This window comes from Phoenix dactylifera, chromosome 8 (assembly GCF_009389715.1).
Source record: "Phoenix dactylifera cultivar Barhee BC4 chromosome 8, palm_55x_up_171113_PBpolish2nd_filt_p, whole genome shotgun sequence".
NCBI classification, from domain to species: Eukaryota; Viridiplantae; Streptophyta; class Magnoliopsida; order Arecales; family Arecaceae; genus Phoenix; species Phoenix dactylifera.
This window is the reverse complement of record NC_052399.1, coordinates 22582503-22601905: the sequence shown is the minus strand read 5'-3', so window position 1 is coordinate 22601905 and position 19403 is coordinate 22582503. Positions and strand designations below refer to the sequence as shown.

General features: G+C 37.5%; 2 protein-coding genes across 3 annotated transcripts; both read right to left on the bottom strand.

Annotated features, from left to right (window-relative positions):
• Positions 1-740: 740 nt before the first annotated feature.
• LOC103702039 (transmembrane 9 superfamily member 7-like) lies at positions 741-8624 on the bottom strand. Its single transcript, XM_017841547.3, has 7 exons — positions 8440-8624; positions 5780-5944; positions 5476-5585; positions 5187-5280; positions 4977-5089; positions 2361-2508; positions 741-2289 (listed from the first exon to the last, which is right to left on the bottom strand). The coding sequence occupies exons 1-7, from the start codon at positions 8554-8556 to the stop codon at positions 1132-1134; spliced, it is 1905 nt and encodes a 634-aa protein (XP_017697036.1). The 5' UTR covers positions 8557-8624; the 3' UTR covers positions 741-1131.
• Positions 8625-12537: 3913 nt separating this feature from the next.
• On the bottom strand, positions 12538-19397 carry LOC103702040 (translation machinery-associated protein 22). 2 transcript variants are annotated; one of them, XM_039129276.1, is made up of 7 exons: positions 18977-19397; positions 18773-18877; positions 15264-15325; positions 13694-13775; positions 13513-13580; positions 13336-13419; positions 12538-12907 (listed from the first exon to the last, which is right to left on the bottom strand). In XM_039129276.1, exons 1-7 carry the CDS (start codon positions 19122-19124, stop codon positions 12851-12853), a joined length of 606 nt encoding a protein of 201 aa, XP_038985204.1. In that variant the 5' UTR covers positions 19125-19397; the 3' UTR covers positions 12538-12850. The 2 variants fall into 2 exon arrangements, with proteins under 2 accessions (XP_038985204.1, XP_008782546.1); XM_008784324.4 differs by having other exon boundaries at positions 18785-18877.
• Positions 19398-19403: the final 6 nt, after the last annotated feature.

Here is a 19403-nt window from a genome sequence, read left to right as displayed (position 1 = left end):
TCTTTACCCACCAAATTACAAGCCCTAAGTAGATTATCATGACAATTAAAAAATGGGTGCAACAACCAACATCATTTGCCATCATAAAGGGCACAATAGTGGATAATGCACCGTTTGCTTGTCAGGGAGGGATACGGCAAAGATTGGCGTCGATGCGTAATGTTATTACTCCTTCGGACCTGAACTGGTCTTAGCGGGAAGTATAGGGGCACCACAGAAAGGTCCAACACCCTGGACTTGCTTGCCACCGAATTGAGTTTCTTGCTTAATTATTATGCTCCAACCAAGTTCAAAATTTTTAGAATTTTCTTTCAGGATTCAAAGCTACACATGTTGTAGAGAAGTATCAAAATGCAGCTTAGGCAATTACTGCGCTGATTAAATAGGACAATTACATAGCCAGACACCTCTACATATGCTGATATCAGGGGATGGAATCATATAAGCCATCCAGTTTAACAAAGCAAACCAAACTCCCCCTTCAGCTTAAAAAAGAAAAAGTTAAATTAAACAATCCAAACCCATGGAATTTCACCAAGAAATGTCACCCTCTCTTTTTAACAAACAAAAGGGGTTCCCTCTAGGAAATCCCATGCATCTAAAGCATATCGATGATAAGCTTATGTTACTGATTTGTTGTCTGCCTTTGGCTGGTTGCTTTGACAAGAGCAGCCAATGGCTGATCTGTTAAAAGTTAGATATGTAAAACATATTAAGTGCAATAGCCCGGAAGAACCAGCTTCGATCAATCAACTGAACTCTTTTAGAGAAATGATACTAACATATACAATCTCAAAATGCGCCTAAAATGTAAAGAAAAAATGGGGAAAATTAAAAACGATGTTCAATAAACATGCATGGGCCAAGGTGCCCACATTATCTGCAGCTTCTCATATAGATCTTTCTTTGCGAAGGTGCATAAATTCATACAAGAACAATCCAGGAACGAAGCCACTTCTAAATCAAGCAGAAATACTAACATACTAAACTGACTCTAGAAATACTACTAATTCTCGTATTTTAAACTGCAAGCATGAAATGCTTTCTTTTTCTGTCCCCTTGAAACATCCCCCAGCCACATCTGTTTCCAAATGCTTCCCAGACCACAAACTCATCTCTGCCATCATACCATCAGTCTATTTTCACAGATGAATATATCTTGCGGACGAACCAGAAACAGGCATAAAAGCCAATTGTCCCCGTTAAAACAAAGAAAGCATAAGACACAATCAACATGTACCCAAAGTAAAGGATACCGGAAACCATCTTGGTTATCTCCAACTTCGTGAAGAAATAGAAGACAGCATAAGCGAAAAGGTAGAGAGCGGAAGTACCTGCAGTCAAATATGCCCTCCACCACCAATGGTAGTCCTCACTGCATAGCTGGAAGTAGCAGAGCACGATCGTTATCTCAGCACAAGTTATGAGAAGAATGATGAAGACAATGAAGAGGAAGCCAAAAATGTAGTAAAACTGGTTCAGCCATATGGATGTCAGGATAAAGAAGAGCTCAATGAAGACTGCACCAAATGGAAGAATGCCTCCAATCAGAATAGAGAATGCTGGCTGCATGTACCAGGCCTGCTCAGGAATTTGTCTAGGGATCTTGTTGGTCTTTACTGGATCCTCAATGGCTGGCTTCTTGAAACCTAGATAGCTACCAACAAAAACCAATGGCACTGATATACCAAACCAGAGGAATACCAAAGCAAACATGGTCCCGAAAGGAACAGCACCAGATGATTTCTCACCCCAGATTAAAGCATTCAGAACAAAGAAGATGGCAAAGACAATTCCGGGGAACATGAATGCAGTTTTTAGGGTAATCTTCTTCCACTCTGTACCTTTAAACATTTTATAAAGCCGAGCTGAGGAGTATCCGGCGAATAGACCCATAAAAACCCACAAAAGAACCATAGCAGTCGTTAGACCCCCACGGTTGGAAGGAGAAAGAAAACCTAGCAATGCGAATATCATAGTGACCAAGGTCATCCCAAAGAACTGTACCCCCGTTCCCACATAGACACAGAGCAGTCCAGAGTTGATGGGTGGCCTAAAGACATCACCATGGACTAATTTCCATCCGGTTTCTTCCTGGGCTTCATCCTGAGTCTCCAACTGGTTATATTTAGCTATATCTCTGTAAAGGGTTCTCATCATGATCATGGCCACCATGCCCGACAGAAAGAGAACTATCATCAAAGAATTGATAATGGAAAACCAGTGTATTTGATCATCATTCATGAGAAGGTAAGTGTCCCAGCGAGATGCCCACTTAATTTGGCTGATCTGCAATAGTTAAAGTAAAGGTAAGATTGCACTTGGAAAACTACAATGAGTTTAGAAAAGTGGGTACAAACCTCAAAGGTAACATCATATGTGAATATGACATATGTATCTGCAGCAACTGCCTGCGGACTATGACTACCTGGAGCGATTTTAATGTTCGGATTGCATGTTGACAATTTAGGATTTTTATCATCCCACTCAGTATATTCGTGTTTTATACTGTACCCAAAAAGCAAAATGACGATTAAAGACAGAAAAAGAAAGGTTCAGGATAGTGAAACAGTTGAGATGTAAATCAACCAACAAACAGAGGGCTTGTTGGTTATGTGTTTGTTAAGATGCAACACCATGCAATCAGTCATGCCAAGAATAAAATTTAATGAAACACATAATTAAATAATAAAGAGGTTCATGACTACTTTTTTTGATAAAAAGTTAATTTGGAATTATACATTTCATTAGATAAATCAATATGTAAAAATCTTTTACATATGTAGTCAAACTTTTATCATCATATCAGTTTTCCGATACAAGATTGCCAATACATCGGAAAGCTTGAATTGTGGGTCAAACAGGATACAAATAAAATACAAAGTTTTTACCTACATTTGAAGGCAGTTAGAACCAATGTTTCAAAACAACTAGCATATAACCCGCGCTATGCATGGGATACAATATTTTCTCCTTTTTCCCAATTGTTCTTGAAATATAACGTAGCAATGTTATAAATTATAATAAATATAATGCTTCAATAGCCAAATTTTTGTTGCATATTAAGGAACAAATTTTGATAAATTTCCATCATTAATACCGGCATCTACATAGCAAACAAAGAACTCTGCATAAGCCAAGCCTTCATGGAAAACCTCTACTCATTAACACCGGTCCCACAAGATGTGTAGGTTATGACTTGTTCTCCTTTTCCCAGTGGTTCTTGAAATGCAGTATAACAATATCCCGAATTATAATAAATAGAAGGCTTCAATAACCAAAGTTCTATTGCACAATAAGCAACAACTTTAATGATAACAGAGCAAAAACTCCCGTCAAATATCTAAATTGATATAGTAATAATAATCTAGATAAGTAAATACTTATCTATTTTAGCTAGCTAATAATTTCAAGTATCAATTGTACATATATCAATTATATAGGTATGATTGATATTTAATTCTGATAATAGTAAGATACTCTGTTATCTATCACATACACTTGAAGGAACATACAATAAGAATTAAAGATAGAAGTTTCTACTCAGATATTATTAAAATTCATTGCTTAATGTGTAACAGAAATTTGTCTATTAAAGCCTTCTATTCGAAAATTTTTAAATTGCTATATTGCATTTCAAGAAAGGTAGGAAAAAGGAGAAAAATCATAAACCTTGCATTGCACGGGTTATATCCTAGCAGCCTGGTAAGATGAAGGCTTCCTGCTGATTTGGCTTCACCTGAGGTTTCATTAATGGCTAACAAAATATTATCAAGATACTTTTTGATCATTATAATAATTATTATTCACCCCATCCACTACGATTCTAAGTTATTTAATATTAACTAAATAATTATTATAATGACCATTATAATGATATTATAATATAAAATAATGATAATATTATTGTCCAAATCATTGTTTCCAGTTGATAAAACTATTTTTAGCAAAAAAAATTGAAAAACATACTTATTAAGCGAATAGTATAATGAAAGACATCAGTTATTATTTATGCTATAACATGCGATCGTAGTATTAAACAATCTATTTTAATAGCCATTAGATTTTTTTTCTTTATTATATATAGTATACCCGAGAGGGGCCGAAAACGTTACAATTTCTGTTATATATGATGGCTGCTATTTTAAACCTTGGGCTTCCCGGGCTATTTAAGTCCAAGTTTGGTTGGGCCTTCTTCAAGGAATTGGTCCTTGCAGTAATCTACAAGGGAAGTTAGGTGCATGGTAGATAGAAAGATAAAAAGGCCTGTGTCTAAAGTGGAGAAAAGGATGGTAGGAGAGGTCAAGGCTGTTGGACATATGGAAAGAGGGGAAAAGAGGGAGGGCAAAGACATATTTAATCCATCAGGGTATAACGTACAGTTTGTTAACTTCATTGACTAATGGGACAGGTGAAAATTGGTTCAATCCACATGGCTCAAGTGGTTTAGCGATGACTGAGTTGGATGTTTTTGAATTTTAAGGGTTTCTATGTTGCCTAACCTGTTAGTTGTCCCAATTGACTGGTTGCTGGTTGAGTAGGTAGACCCCGTCAACCCACTCATGTCTTGAAAGGATTGTTTAGAAGATAACATTAGCTATCAAGAGAAAATAAAACTTGCACAACACATGAAAATGCAAGAACCACCATTCAGAAGCATGAAAACAAATTTGCAAAATACTTCACTTTACAGTGCATGAATATCGCTGGTTTGATACTCCTTAAATATCTGATTAACAATTCTGATTTTATTACATTACGATTCTGCATTGATTTTGCACTGGTCATTTCTTGTAGACAAGCTAAAAGTGAAAATACAATATCTTTAACCATTTCTGCTGCTCCTTTCTACTGTTAAACAGTAGACACAATTTAGAAAAATGGCAATAAACAATCCAGAATAATAACATATAATAGCATAAATTAGAATAAATATACAATTATAATTTTATATATCAGCATAAAAGCATCCGCACCTGCTTGGAATCACTTCAAAACCTACGATACGAGCATCCTCACTTTCTGGGTCTTTATGGTACATGACTTTGAAACTCAGGTGGTTATTTATGTAATAATGACCATCTTTGAGCTGGCCAAAATACAATGCATGTTAACTATCACAAAATAACAAATAATTCAACATAGAGAAAACCATATTTGTTTCTTACAGAAGTAAATTAGCTTACCTTATAACCAACACGAAAACCATGTTCATGACTTGGTACTTGACTTCCATCTCTTCTTTGTCTAGGAACTGCAACAGGAAGGTTATCCAAGATCCTACAGAGAGCAAATAATGAGGCTAAGCTGATATACATCGGGATTTGAATTTAAGCTATGAATTTGTTATAGAACCAGCAACAGTAGGGAAAAGTTGTAGCTATACGCATATTGATATAACCATAAAGCATACAAAATACAGTGTCAAATTTAATCACTGTATATGTGAAGAGCCAACACATATAGACAACTTACATGTTCACTCGATACTCATCATCAATCTTCTCCTTGAATTTTTTTACAGCTTCTTGATTAAGCTTTGTGCGGCAAGCTACTTTGCAAGTCTCATCCCTTCTCATTTTAAACTGAGTTGTAAGTCATACATGCCAAAGAGACAAAAAATGGTTAAGCAAGTGAAAAAAGATTCAACCGTTACTTTCAACATTTCATAGTTTCTCTTTAAAAAGTACTTGATCTTTGCCAAATTTATAACTTTCCAACTACATATTTACAGGTGTATTTCATTTTTTATTAGACTAAAAAGTTGGTGAGTACTCACTGCATAGACAGAATTCTCAATGCGATCACCACGGAGAACCTCCCCCAAATTTTCAGCACTGTTCATAATCTTGGGAGGCTTACAATAATCCAAGAAGTAATAATCATATGGAAGTTGTGTCTTTGTAGATGAAAGTTTATTTACTTTCACTTGAAGCTCATCATCCTGCATGAAAGAAGAAAAAGGAAAAATCGTAAAATGTTTGTATTAGGATAATAATAGACACTACATAGGAAAACTTCAAAATGATACTGATACTAAGTTCAATAGAAAAGTGCAAATACAGAATGTTAAGTAGTAAAGCATGAAAAGGTGATAACGTAGCTTCAAAGAATCATACCCATTCTGATACCCAGGGGAAAAAAGTAAGAGGGAAAGTGTTCGCAATATATCAAACATATACTTCAAGAAAAGTTGTATGAATATTAATTGGATCTGTTGAAAATCCAGAATAAACAATCTACCTCAATTTATTTTCCAGGTTATCTTTAGAGACAAAAACAGATGTATCTAAGCAGGACATGGAGAAAACATTTAGGTCTATCTTTTTCTCTTTCATTTTGGTGACCAGACGATACTCGTATGTAACTACATCATACACCAGGTATTGAAAATGTTCGAAAAAATCACATACAGCCAAGGAACCAATGATTATAACAGCAAGTGATATTTTGGACAGGTTTTTGCAGAAAGAAAATAAATGTATGGACAATGATTGACATAACCAGGAAAAGGAACACAACAAAACTGTAGACTTGCATATGCTCTTTACAAAAAAAAGTAGTCAAAAAGGCTACAGTAAACAATAGTAAGCTTAGTTATAATCCTATCCTTAACAATTAAGCCCTATCACAGTTAAGTAGTTAACATGGATAAGAATACTGTACAATGAAATGGAGAAAGTTTGCTGCTCACAGAAAATTATTAAGACCTAGAAGCTCAAACCATAGTGCCTCTTTGGTGCAGCAGGGGAAGGATTGTGCTATCTCCTTCCAACAAAATGGTTAACAGGCCAGGATGACACCCTTTTTTTTGTTTCTGTTTGTTTCTTTTCTTCTCCATTCCATTAAGGATGTCAATAGGCAAGAACAGGCTGGGCCTAGTTTGGTTTCTGAGCAAGCCGGCCTGAAGCTAGAATCACCAGGACTTGTCAGGTAGAAGCCCAAACAAAGCCCAACCATCCAACCAGGATTGTGCTATCTAGAATTTATGACCATCCCATGTAGAATAACTACCAACCATCCAACCCAAAACTAAGAAGGGAAAGAAAACAATTACTAACAAAATTAAAAATGCTCTTCCTTTTAAAGATATATTCTTCCTCCATGTAGAACTGAGAAATTGTAAATGCAACAAATAAACTTTACCCAAAAGTGGGCACAGAAAACTTAAATTGATGATGTAAACACAGATAACAAACCCTAACCTGTATGCTCTGAAATTATTTGACAGAAGGTGTTTTGCATTTCTATCTTCTGAAAATGAAAACTTTGCCCAAAAAGGGGCACAGAAAACTTAAATTGATGATGTAAACACAGATAACAAACCTTAACTTGTATGCTCTGAAATTATTTGACAGAAGGTGTTTTGCATTTCTATCTTCTGAAAATGAAAACAACATATGATTTCATACAGAAAAGTGAAAGTCATATAGAATGTAATAGAAACCAGTGCTGTAGAAATCACCAATCATAAGTTATCAGGTGTCCTATGTTCTGAACCCTAATTTCAGTACTTTATATTTTCAGTTATTTGATTTTGTGTTACAATTTATAAATCAGCTGTATTTATTCACGAAGGCATTGATGTGCCAAACTATAGTTATAAGTGCTCGTCATATTGAACACCAATATTGAAGGTAGCGTAAATCATAATCAGAATTTTTTATATAATGCTATCATGTTAATAACTATTGCTCCTCATTCTACCACATACATAGCAAAATATTCATCCCTGCCTAAGACATCTCCTACAAAATTGCATTCTTCACTCACTAATTATAATTCTGATCCATAAATGAAAATTCATCTTACAACTTAGTGTCCTTTAGTAACCAAAGGACTGAAAGAAGGTGGCATCATTAAAATTATTAAGCAACAAAACACCCTCACTGAGAAAACCCAACAGAACACTTCGGAGTGTAACAGAAATAGCAGAGCCCAAGCTACACTAAGGCAACCGTTAATTTGGTCTAATTTGCATTAATCAGGAAAAGAAATCAACCCATCACGTTTTATAGCAAATATTGCATGCCGTGTCCAAGAACAAGGAATCACACCGCAGCTAAATCTGGTAAAATTCTTAAAATTTCCATTGAACTTCAAATCTAGAGATCTACAGAGAATATCAAGAACCGTTATTTCTCTCTCTGTAAAAAGAGATATCAAACCCAACAATCTTGTTCCAATATCACAATTCAAGAAAAAAAAAAAAGCAAGATTCAAGCATCTACAAGCTGATCGACTGAGCGTGCGAACTCTTCAACGGAGAAGCGGACCATAAATCTAAGCTCTTCAAACCCAGAAACAAAGAAAAGAAAACGAAAAAGAGAGAAAACACCAAGATCCTGAGAGACGTACGAATACGCCATTAGGCCTCGAACCCTAGCTAGATCCATAATGATTTCGATCAAAAAATTTTAAAAAAAATAATGTAATTACCTTCTGGAAATCGCGAGGAGCAACGCCGGGGAGGTAGAAGGCGTGGGTCGGCGGTGAGATGAGAAGAAATGAAAGGAGGAAGAGGAGGAGCGCCGCGATCTCGCCCAGGTTCCCCATCTCGAGCGCGTGCGGAGATAGAGAGAACGGAGAGAGAGAGCCGTCCAAAAAGGGTAAAGGCTAAGGGAACGAACAGGAAGATTTTTAAATAAAATTAAATTAAACTAAAAAAATAAAATAGCATAATACAATTTAACGACGTATTTGGACGGAAATGATTAGGTGGATTCCGGCATCGTTTGTTTTTTAGAAATCGCACGCGAAGTGTTGTTATTATCTTTCTGACGTGAGAAAAAGGAGAAAAAAATATAAATTAAAATTAAGATTCCTGAAAATATTTCACAGGGTTGTGTAGCTCTCCTTGTTGGAGATTGTTCGTGTCCGATGCGCGCCTAAGAAAATATAGTATATAGTACATAATTTAATGATACATATTCATCAAAGCAATTATTTAATATTTTTATATAAATTAGTATACAGTTTTAAAAATATAATATTGATCAATATATATATATATAGTTTTTAAATAGTACATATCCAACAAAATAGTCAATATGGTATTTATCAAAACACACTAGATGGCTAGATAATAGATATCTAGTAAAATAATCATTTAGCATTGCAATATGTGCATATAGATAAATCGATATACAATTTGCAGAATATAGTGTTTTATATATGGACGAAAATTATGTACTCGTTGGCTTTCCTATACTCACTATAAGCTTTTTTTGATATATATTCAGCAACAACCTAATACATATCTCTAAGTAAATTTATATGCAATTTTCGGAACATGATATTCACCAATATACAATACATGGTTAAGTGATATATACTTAGCAAAATAATCATCCAGCATCCCAATACATACTCCAAGTAAATTGATATATTGTTTCTAAAATATAATATTTACGAATATATTATACATAACCAGATGATATACACCTAACAAAATAGTCATCCAACATCTCATGTATATCTTTAGGTAAATCGATATACGGTTTCCAAAATATGATGTTCATTAATATACAACAAATGACTAAGTAATACATACTCATCGGCTTCCTGATATATACCATAATTTTTTTTATCGAGAAAAAGAGAGAGGGATTCGGAGGAGGAGAAAGAAATTTGGAAAAAAAGGGAAAGACCTTAAGGAGGGAGGAGATGGTTTTATAAGAAAGAGGACGGATGGAGAGAAGCTTGGTAAGGAAGAAGAGAGGCTGTGGGATGATGGCCTCTCTTCATGGGTGCAATTTTATTTATTATTTATTTATTTTTAAGTTATATGATTATCGGTCTTCAATACTAGTAGAAGTTTCGGTTCTGTTTTGACTTTTAGATTTTCTTCTTAAAATGGATGTTAGAAAATCTATCTCATAGATGCATGTACCAGAGCATTTTTGTTTGGGAAAAGGTGCATGGGGTGTTTGAATTTAGGGACATATAGCACCACATGACTGCACGCTCTCAATCATAACCATTTGTTTTTATACCGATACATCAAGCTGTGTTTGATGAATGGTCTCCAAGAACAGCAGCTACAACGGGTGAAAAAGTTTTTTACCCGATCTTCTCTCTCCTGACCTTGTCCACAATTTGAATAGGGGTAAAATCGAAAAAAAATAAAAATATAATCGATTGATGGTTTAAAATAAAATAAATCAATGCAACAGTCCCACCCATCCAACAGTTCTTTTGAATAAGAAAAAATAAAGGACTAGGAATCCATCCATATTTCCCATAAAAAAAAAAACGTTTCCCATCCATCCATCATTCACCAACCCTTTCCGCCTATCTTTAAAAGATTAAAAAAATGTGTCTTGGTATCAAACCAATGATCCCTAACTCTAGTGGACTGAGTTCGAGGCGCTGACAGTTGAATGTTGATTGCTCCTTTTTTTGAGGAGCTATTGGCAGTAAAATTTTTGGAAGTAGAGCTTTGTGAAGTAGAGCTTTTATAAAAAGCTGCTTGTGATTTGGTAACTACATTTTTAAAGTATCGTGGCACTTTAACATGTGTTTGATAAACAAACTAAGTAAAAGGAGGATGGGCGGCGAAGCCGGAAGAAGAAGCTTCGGGGGAGAGGGAGAGGAGGTCGGGGGAGAGAGAGAGGCAGTCAGGGGAGGAAGAAGAGGCGGAGGGCATCGGGGGCGGGGGCGGGGGAGAGGGAGCAGCAGAGGAGGATGGAGAAGAGAAAGAGGGCATTGGGAGCGGCTGCGAGGGAGAGGGAGCGACAGAGGAGGAGGGCGTCGGGGACAACGGCAGGGGAGAGGGAACGGCAGAGGAGGAGGGAGAAAAGGCGGAGGGCGTCGGAGGTGGCGGCGAGGAAGAGGGGGCCGCGGTAGGGGAAATGGAGCTAAAGAGGAGAGAGAAGAGGGGGAGGGCGTCGTGGGCGGCGGCGGGGGAGAGAGAGAGGAGCAGGATGGGTGGGAGAGGAAGAGGAGGGGGATGGATGGAAGAGGAAGAGGCGGCGGGATGGGCATTTTGAATAAAAAAAGATATTTGGTAAAAATTTCGGAAAGTTGTTTTTGCTTTTCTAGAAAGCTGAAAACAGCTTTTTCGCAAAGCTCCAAAATAAAGTTTCTCTCAAAAAGCTGTTTTCAGCTTTCTAGAAAAGCAAAAACAACTTTCCGAAATTTTTACAAAATATCTTTTTTTATTCAAAAATAATTTTGGAGAGCTAGAAAGTACTTTTTGGCCCTCCAAAAACTCTCCCAAACGTAGCCTAAAGAATTAACACTCGAGCTTATCGAGTCCAGAGGTAGTAGTGGAGCCAGCCCATACATCACAGGTCAATTTGGTTACATGTTGAAACATTTAATGCTATTCCATGTCCGTATTGGCCGACTAGGGTTGTCAACGAGCCGAGCCGAGCCCAAGCCTCCGCGGGCTCGGGTCGACTCGTTCTAGAAAATTCCAGGCTCGGGCTCGGGCTCGATACCGAGCCCTGTATTGAGCTCGGGCTCGCTTGGTACAGCCCGGCTCGGGCTCGTTTGCTCAAGCCTGCGCCCGCCCCATCCCCATCCCCATCATTCGTCAGAGGCTCGGAGGAGAGAAGAACAAAGGAAAGAAAGAAAGAAAGAAAGAAAAGAAGAAGAGAAGAAAGAAGGGGGCACCCACGAGCACTGCCGGCACAGGCGTCGGCCGCAGGCACGGCCGCGGGTGCACGGCCACAGGGGAGGGAGTACGGCGTCGTCATCGAGGGCGGAGAAGGGAGAGCCGGAGTCTGGAGAGGAGAAGGGAGAGCTGAATCGAGTATACCGTGTACGGCGTCGTCATCGGGGGCGGAGAAGGGAGAGGAGGAGGCGGCGGAGCTTCTCGGAGAGCTGGAATCGGGTGTACGGCATCATCATCGTCGTCGTCCTCGTCATAGCCGTCGTCGGAGGGGAGGGGGGCATCAGCTTCAGGCTTGGGGGCGAGCCGGCGAGGAGAACGAAGAAGAAAGGAGGGGTTGGAACTTGGAAGCAGGGAAAGACGGAAGGTTCTGGACTCTGGAGAAACCAAAAGAAAAAAGAAGAGATTAAAAGAAAAAAAAGGTTAACAGGTTGGGTTCGGGTTAACGGGTTGAGTCCGAACCCAAACCAATCCAATTCGATTTAAAAAAATTAAATGAATTTAGGTTAGCTCGGATTGGGTCTGATCTAAATCCAATTGGGTTCAATCAGATTGGGATTTAAATTGATTAAGCTAAATAAAATTTAATTGGTTTGCGTCCAAGTTTAATTGGAACCCAATTAAATTGTTAATTAAATTGAGCCCTCATTTGGGCTTGTTCGGGCTCGTGAGCTACTCGGGCTCGGATTTAAACGGGCTTCATTTTGGACTCGGGCTCGTTTGACTAACGAGCCGAGCTCGAGCCGGGCCCAAGCCGAGCCCGAGCAACTCGGCCTGTTGACAGCCCTATAGCCGACTAACACCATCACTTGATCAGAGCCTCTGATAGTGGTCGGCTAGAGCACAGAACTGTGTCCAGAGTCATTGTCGATGGAAAGCCGACACGGATTGGAGCAAAGAGAAGCTAGATATCTTGAAAAAACATCAAAGAGCAGAAAAATAGCATTGATACAAGCAACATTTTTTATTGCACAGTGCACTTGCTTATGATCAAAAACAAGCCCTGTAACAGAACAAGGCAACCTACAGGGAGAGAAATCCACATATGACTCCCATATATGTCATGACAAAACATAAAATGGTTTCTTAGGCCAGGAAAATCATCCATCTGACAACAAGGGCATAATTTTGTAGACGTACGATAAAGAAATGATCAAATATTCTCAAAGGCAAATTCCTCCATATACTAATATGAGATTTTACAGGCAACTTTTACTCCCTTAAAATGCAAAACTAGGCAGCAGCAACCTTCTTGCCATCTTCAATAAAGAAAATTGCAGTTTCAGGCACCTGGCACATGGGAAGCAACAAAACTTAGCCTTTGCATCAAAAAACAGCTTTCAAACAAGTAGGCAAAAAAAAAAAAAAAAGAAAAAAAAAGAGGAGTGTGCTCCTGATGTTGTCATTGAGTAGATATTGTTAGGCCCTGCATGCAGAGACGCTATGTTGCCTGGTGTCTGAGGTATACAAAAGTTTCTAGATGATGTTTAAGACAAAGGAATGTTTTATTTTAAAACGTTCAACTTATGTAACATGATAAATGCCATAATTTTATTATGACAAAGTTTGCATTGTGCTAATAACTGGTATTCAAAAGCTTTTAGATGATGTTTTAAGACAAAAGAATGTTCTATTTTAAAATGTTTAACTTATGTAACATGATAAATGCCATAATTTAATTCACATGAAATAGAAGGATGATGATAAAGATCACTCACATTTGGCCAAGTCTCAGTAAGGAACTCCACAATATCATAAGCTATGTCCCCTTGGACATCAATTTGCTCTTTGTCAGTTGGGCCCTTAAATTAATTATCCAAACCAAGTTGTTAGTATAGACATATAAAACATTTCAGCAAAAGCATTTTCTTTTCTAAAAACAAATGCTGATGCACCTTAACAACAGAAGCTCCGGTAGCAAACTTTTTCCCAAGCTTCTTTGAAGCATCACTTAGTTTTATACCTGAAGTACCATTCCATCATTAGCGAACAGATCATGGACATGTAGATAATGCTGAATTTCTGAAGCACTTTGAACTGAAAAAAGTGCTAATAATCCTTCTAAGGAATACTCACCAAACAGCTCTAGGCCTTTCACAACAGTCACACATTTACGCTTGTTGCGGATAATCTTTTCAATAACAACTTCTTGCTTTTCCTGAAAGGAAGGGAATTTTAATTAGAAAAAGAATGTATCCTTGTACTCTAACAAAGAATCAAAAAATGCTGCATGTCTTCATCAGGACTCAACTAAATACACAACCATCCACTAAATGGGTTCCATCAAAAATGATCTAAAGCGGGCTAGTCACGTAATACATGAGAAGAATCTGAATAGGATTCATCCTATCAGTGCATAATTCAGATATCCAAGTCCTGATTAAGAAAAAACAATTTTAATTTTTTCATGAACCAAACGAAATAATAGCAATCCAGGACTTTTTAATTATCCTAACCATTTTTACAAGAATCTGACAGTCACGTTCATCATTAAGATATCTACAGCCAGATTTTAGTCAACATAACATGAAAATAAAAGATGTACAATGACTTAAACCATTACATTACGGTAGGCATTTCTACTTGCTGAGATGTAGTTGGTTAAGAATTTCATGTTAAACTACAAGGGGCTGTCATCAACTTGACAGCCAGTCATAGAACAACTTTAAATCAATAACTTCACACAATGAATGCTAATTCAATAAATTAAGCTATCTGGTTCAAAAAGCAATGCACTGCTCTTATGCCCTTAGTCAATGTTGGGTTGCTTAGATATATTTCCAATGACTTAGTCTTGAACAGGAATCAGTTGTGAAGTAGGACCTAAAAGCAGACCAAATTTGATAAAAAGGCCATGATATTTATGTTTAACACAAATTTGAAGAAAGGAAGCAAAGAAGATACTACAAGCCAATTATATGTACATAAACGAATTCGTGAAGCCACATGAAACCGGACCATAAGCGAATGATATGGTGAAGGCACTATCTGTCTGATAGATCATATAGAATTCCACATGGTTTTTCCATGTGAGCAGTAATGCCAGAATTAGTAAAAAAGAATGCCAAGGAATTATATGGAAGAGCCACCAACTTCTAACCCTAATAGCAAAATCCAGAATTAAATTCCACTAATGCGAGAATATAATGTATCTCCAAATTTAACATATTACATATCCAACTAAGGTCAATCCTTGAGCTTATGGCTTCTATTAGTTCATTAATCCAAATCCATGTTCAATAAATAAAGAGCAAATACATTAGACATAGCTATCCCCAAGTGCTATGATGTCCATAAAACTACAGGGAAAAAAACAGGGGGAAGGGGTGGGGGTATTAAATAGTTTATGGTTTAACTACAAATGAACCAAAATGTTGTTATATTTGGGTGTCCTCAATCATTCAACATACATGAGCTTCCTGTTGTGGCCAATAAAATAGATGCCAAATATAGATTGGTGGACTATCATCAGTACATCACCACTCAATTATGAAGGTAGAATGCCACAATGGTCCATCAATCTTACAAATATAAACCTCAAAACTTAATTACCAAAAAAAAATCTCAAAACTCTTGTTGTCAGATTAGTAACAATTGTTTTATCTTCATAACCTAAGCAAGGGTAAGTAAGTCTTAGGAACATTACCTTCTTCTTTATCTTGCCACCAGGAAGGCGTTTCACTTCTTGCTTAGGTCCTAGGGCAGCCCCTGCAATATACAAAGCGCACAAAGGTTAACAGAATTAGTAGGGACAAATTCATCAAACAAAAACCCTAAGTTTTGTAAATACACTAGTGAACAATTACCTAACATGAAATATAGAAATAGTTCAACATGGAAAATACACCATGAAAAAATACCAATCAAAGTGGTCAAAGTAGCTAAAATGTCCATTCGATGGCCAACCATCATTCAGCATATAAATGGGTAACTAAATGGTTAAGCAGTTAGAAAAAATATAATAAATTTAAAAGCAACCTCTATGCAGGAATTAATAAATTATATGTGTATGTCTGTGGTAGCAAAATGTCTTGGTTAGTTGGAACATTTTGATCAATAAATATAAAATATTATTAGCTCTCAAAGCAAATGGAGAACAGATGGATAAAAGAAACAAGCAAACAAAAGAATTAGAGGTTTCAAGTTTCGGTTTTCCCCTATACAAAGTGAGTAAATTCTTAAGTCAATCATGACCATATATATGGCTCAATTGTCAAGTGCAGAACTTAATCAAGGAATCCACAAATTTTTTATATCACATCTACATGTGACATATGATAAGTTGTGCAATACTCCCAAGAAAGCACACCAAATAATGAAGACGAAATAATAACCGTTAAATGTATTAGATAGTGCATTAGGCATTGTATATTTACTGCTAGATTTGAAGTAAAAAACTGTCATGCATGAAACACAGCAACGTTTTCCGTCCAATCACTACTCTTAGATGGTTAAGAGGACTAAATGCCACTATGACAATTAAATAAGCATGAAAGCAGCTTAACATAAATGTTCAAGCAGGTACAGCTTACAAGTTCCAACATTGCAGCCACTAAAGCGGTTAAGTGCTCACTTATAATAACTAATCACTCTTTGCTCAACATACATTATGGAGTAGCACCAACCTATTTCTGCACATATGGCTTTGTTATCATTTATGGAGTAACAAGCATGATTCACCCCAATGACACAGAAACATCAGAGGAAGCCACAGACTATAACCTGATATCCACCAACAAAATCCATATATCCTCCAGATCAATGTGCACAACCTCTTTTTCTTCTTTGTAGTCCAGTTGTTTATTTTTACCATCCACAGCAATGATTACTTAGTGCATCGGACAACTCAATGCCCCATGTATTCATTGATCTTCTAAATTCCCTTGCCATCCAAATCTACAGTTACTTGGCAAATAGTATAAAATTTTCCAATTTTCCACTCTGTTGTGCTGAAAGATGGAGGTAACTCTGTCTTTGAAATATCTGTGATGCCTTTGTTGACTGTGCCATGAAGTTAAGCACTGCAGTTTGTAACTTGCAGAGTATGCTTCTTAAGCACTCAATATCCTATAAACTTCTCTTCCATCCCTAATGCCACTAATTAGATCTCTTGAATAAAAAATAAAACCATGTAAGCTTGAATATAGCTTTGAAAAATTGGTTTTTTTTGGGTAAGCAATAAGATTATATTTTCTTGCCAGCACTCTGTCAGCCTAATTGGTGCTAGATTAATGGGCTGCTTGAGGTATCTCTTCGTGGATGAATTTTAAATGTTAAAGAGTCATCAAAAGATACCTGCTGTTTACTAGTCTTCCCATGCCATGACATCAGCCTTGCTAAAACTCCTACAAACCTCTCATGAACGGTTCAACCAAAAGCTGCTGTCTACTTGAAGCTTTGTTGAACAACATATACTCTGATTGACCATGTGAAGAAACTAGCAGTAGAAAAATGATGTATCGATAACCTTAAGACCCATTTTCTTGAAAGGTTTGGAGCTTCTAATTAACCCCTTTCAACTATAGAGGAATTATCAGACTTAGTTCAGGGATGACAAGCTTAACAAGGTAGCTGTTCCATATCATTATAATTACCCTCAAACATGAGTTATCAACTATGCTAGCCAACATAATCAATAATCAAAGTCTATTAACCAAGACTGACTTATCATTCATTTTCACAACACAATCCATCAAACCCTTGAGTCAACTCAAAATGAATATAATAGGAATCAAACAACTAAAAAATTACTGTTCAAGATAGTAACAATAATTCTTGACTTGCCGAAACTGTATGCTTAGCTAACTAGACTTTTAATTTGCCTCTCATCTGGTACATTTTGGGAACCAACCGCATTTTGATGGGATAAGATTTATAACATTCATGTAGGTTAGGTAACAAAGACCTAGTTTTTTTGGACTTTATTATATTGTGAAGTTTACACATGTATCTTGGTGGCTTTTACCTCTCAGAATACTTTATACTTTACCACATTCTCCAATATTATATGGATTGTCATATTTACCGTAAAATCCTTTAACTTCTGGATTGCTGTCAAGACAATGAATTTCTCATTGAACCATCTTGTGTGGCCAGTTTTTTGGGGCGTTTAAAAATTTCTTCAGGTTTCAGCATTAAGGAAAAATAATTTGATATTCAAAATTTTTTACATTGAATGTCACACCTTCTTTAGGATCTTTCTCCCACAAGGAGCTCACTTACTTATACTTCCAGCCACTCTTAACCATATTTTGCCAACAACACTATCAAGACAATCATAGCTCAGCGAAAGATATTGATATTTATTATGCTGCTGATGTCCAAATGATGTATCATTATCCTTCCAAAATTTTTAACCACTAATTCACTTACCAAAAATGAAGCCTCAAAATAATAGGTCTTATTAATATCATCATATTCAGCGCAGTGCTTGATATGCACTCCTAGTTTTTTTGTTTTTTTTTTTGGTGGTTGGGTTTTTTTTTTTCCGGGGTGGGGGAGAGAGAGGTGGCAACTCCCTGTCCTTGTTCACAATTTGATTTCGACTCTCATTCCCACTTCAAGATACTTAAGCGGAGAACAAAAGGACTGCAACAATTATATATAGCGATTCTAAGGAGGCTAGCAAGATGATTCCATGAAGCATCAAAGAGAGCTTTGAAAAAAAAAGCTTATATTAACGTTAAACCAACAAACCGTTTCTAATCTATATGGATCAAATTTAATGAACCAAAGCAACATTCACAGTGTCCAACTCTTTGCCAAGGCAACCCTGTCTAAGAAAAAGATAGTGCTATTTGAACATATTAGACTGGTTAATGGGTAGGGAAAACAACCTTATTTGGTTCTACAACCTTATTTGGTTCTACAACCTTATTTGGTTCTACAGTTTAAAGATCTTGAAGGAGCAAAAGAAAACAAACTTTGCTATAGGAAATTGCATCTATTAATCCCTTCTTACGACTTTTCTTTGGAAAATATTAGAGAGGGTCCTCTTTTAACCTAACTCCACATTAAAATTTCCAATTCCCCAGTGCCAAGAATTTTCATCCACCTCCAGTAACACTATTTTCCCCTACGCAAAATCATCAATATGGACTCGATCAAGTTTCAGAAAAGAACAGAGTAAGAAAGCAATGAGATCCCAAGATTCACCAATTAAAGTACCTGAAGAAGCCTCGCCTCCGCCGCCACCTTCGCCAGAAATCCCCACCGCCTGCAGCTGATCAGCGGCCTTGTCCGCCTCCTTCTCGGTCGCCTCTAAACCCGAGATCAAAATAGAAGGAAACGAGACCAATCAAGCATCGATCAAGAAAAAGGAGGGGGAGGGAAAGGCGAGAGCGAGGGGCACAGGGGTACCTTTGAGGAGGTCGGGGTAGAGGTCCGGTGCATGCTGGCGGAGCCAGGGCTTGCACCTCTCAAAGTCGGGCCCGAACTCGCAGTACTCCGCCGGGAGGCCGCATACACCACAATAGAGGACGCGGACCGGCTGGGGCTTCTCCGCCATCGGAAGCTTCTCCTCCCTCGACTCTTGTTTCCCCCGTTCTCGCTCTCTCTCTCTCTCTCTCCCCCTCCCTCTCTGTCTCTCTGAGACGATGAGCGATTTGTTTTATACAGGGAGCGAGAGGCGAGGATACCTGCAAAAGCCTTGGAATGAGACTGGCGGTAGAACTCGCCTCGGTTCTTTGGTATTTGCCGTCCTTTTTATGGAAGGAACTCCGCACCGGTGCAGAACTTGGTGCCCGAGAAGTAGGGCAAAACAGTCGAGCGGCATCTGGGTGGGCTG

Coding starts and splice junctions, on each gene's coding strand:
- LOC103702039 (XM_017841547.3), bottom strand. CDS start 8,556: ATGGGGAACCTGGGCGAGATCGCGGCGCTCCTCCTCTTCCTCCTTTCA. Junction 5,945..8,439: donor CTCCTCGCGATTTCCAGAAG/GTAATTACATTA, acceptor TCTTTCATGCAG/GATGATGAGCTTCAAGTGAA. Junction 2,290..2,360: donor CATATGATGTTACCTTTGAG/GTTTGTACCCAC, acceptor TAACTATTGCAG/ATCAGCCAAATTAAGTGGGC.
- LOC103702040 (XM_039129276.1), bottom strand. CDS start 19,124: ATGGCGGAGAAGCCCCAGCCGGTCCGCGTCCTCTATTGTGGTGTATGC. Junction 13,420..13,512: donor CCGGAGCTTCTGTTGTTAAG/GTGCATCAGCAT, acceptor AATTAATTTAAG/GGCCCAACTGACAAAGAGCA. Junction 12,908..13,335: donor TTACTGAGACTTGGCCAAAT/GTGAGTGATCTT, acceptor CCCATGTGCCAG/GTGCCTGAAACTGCAATTTT.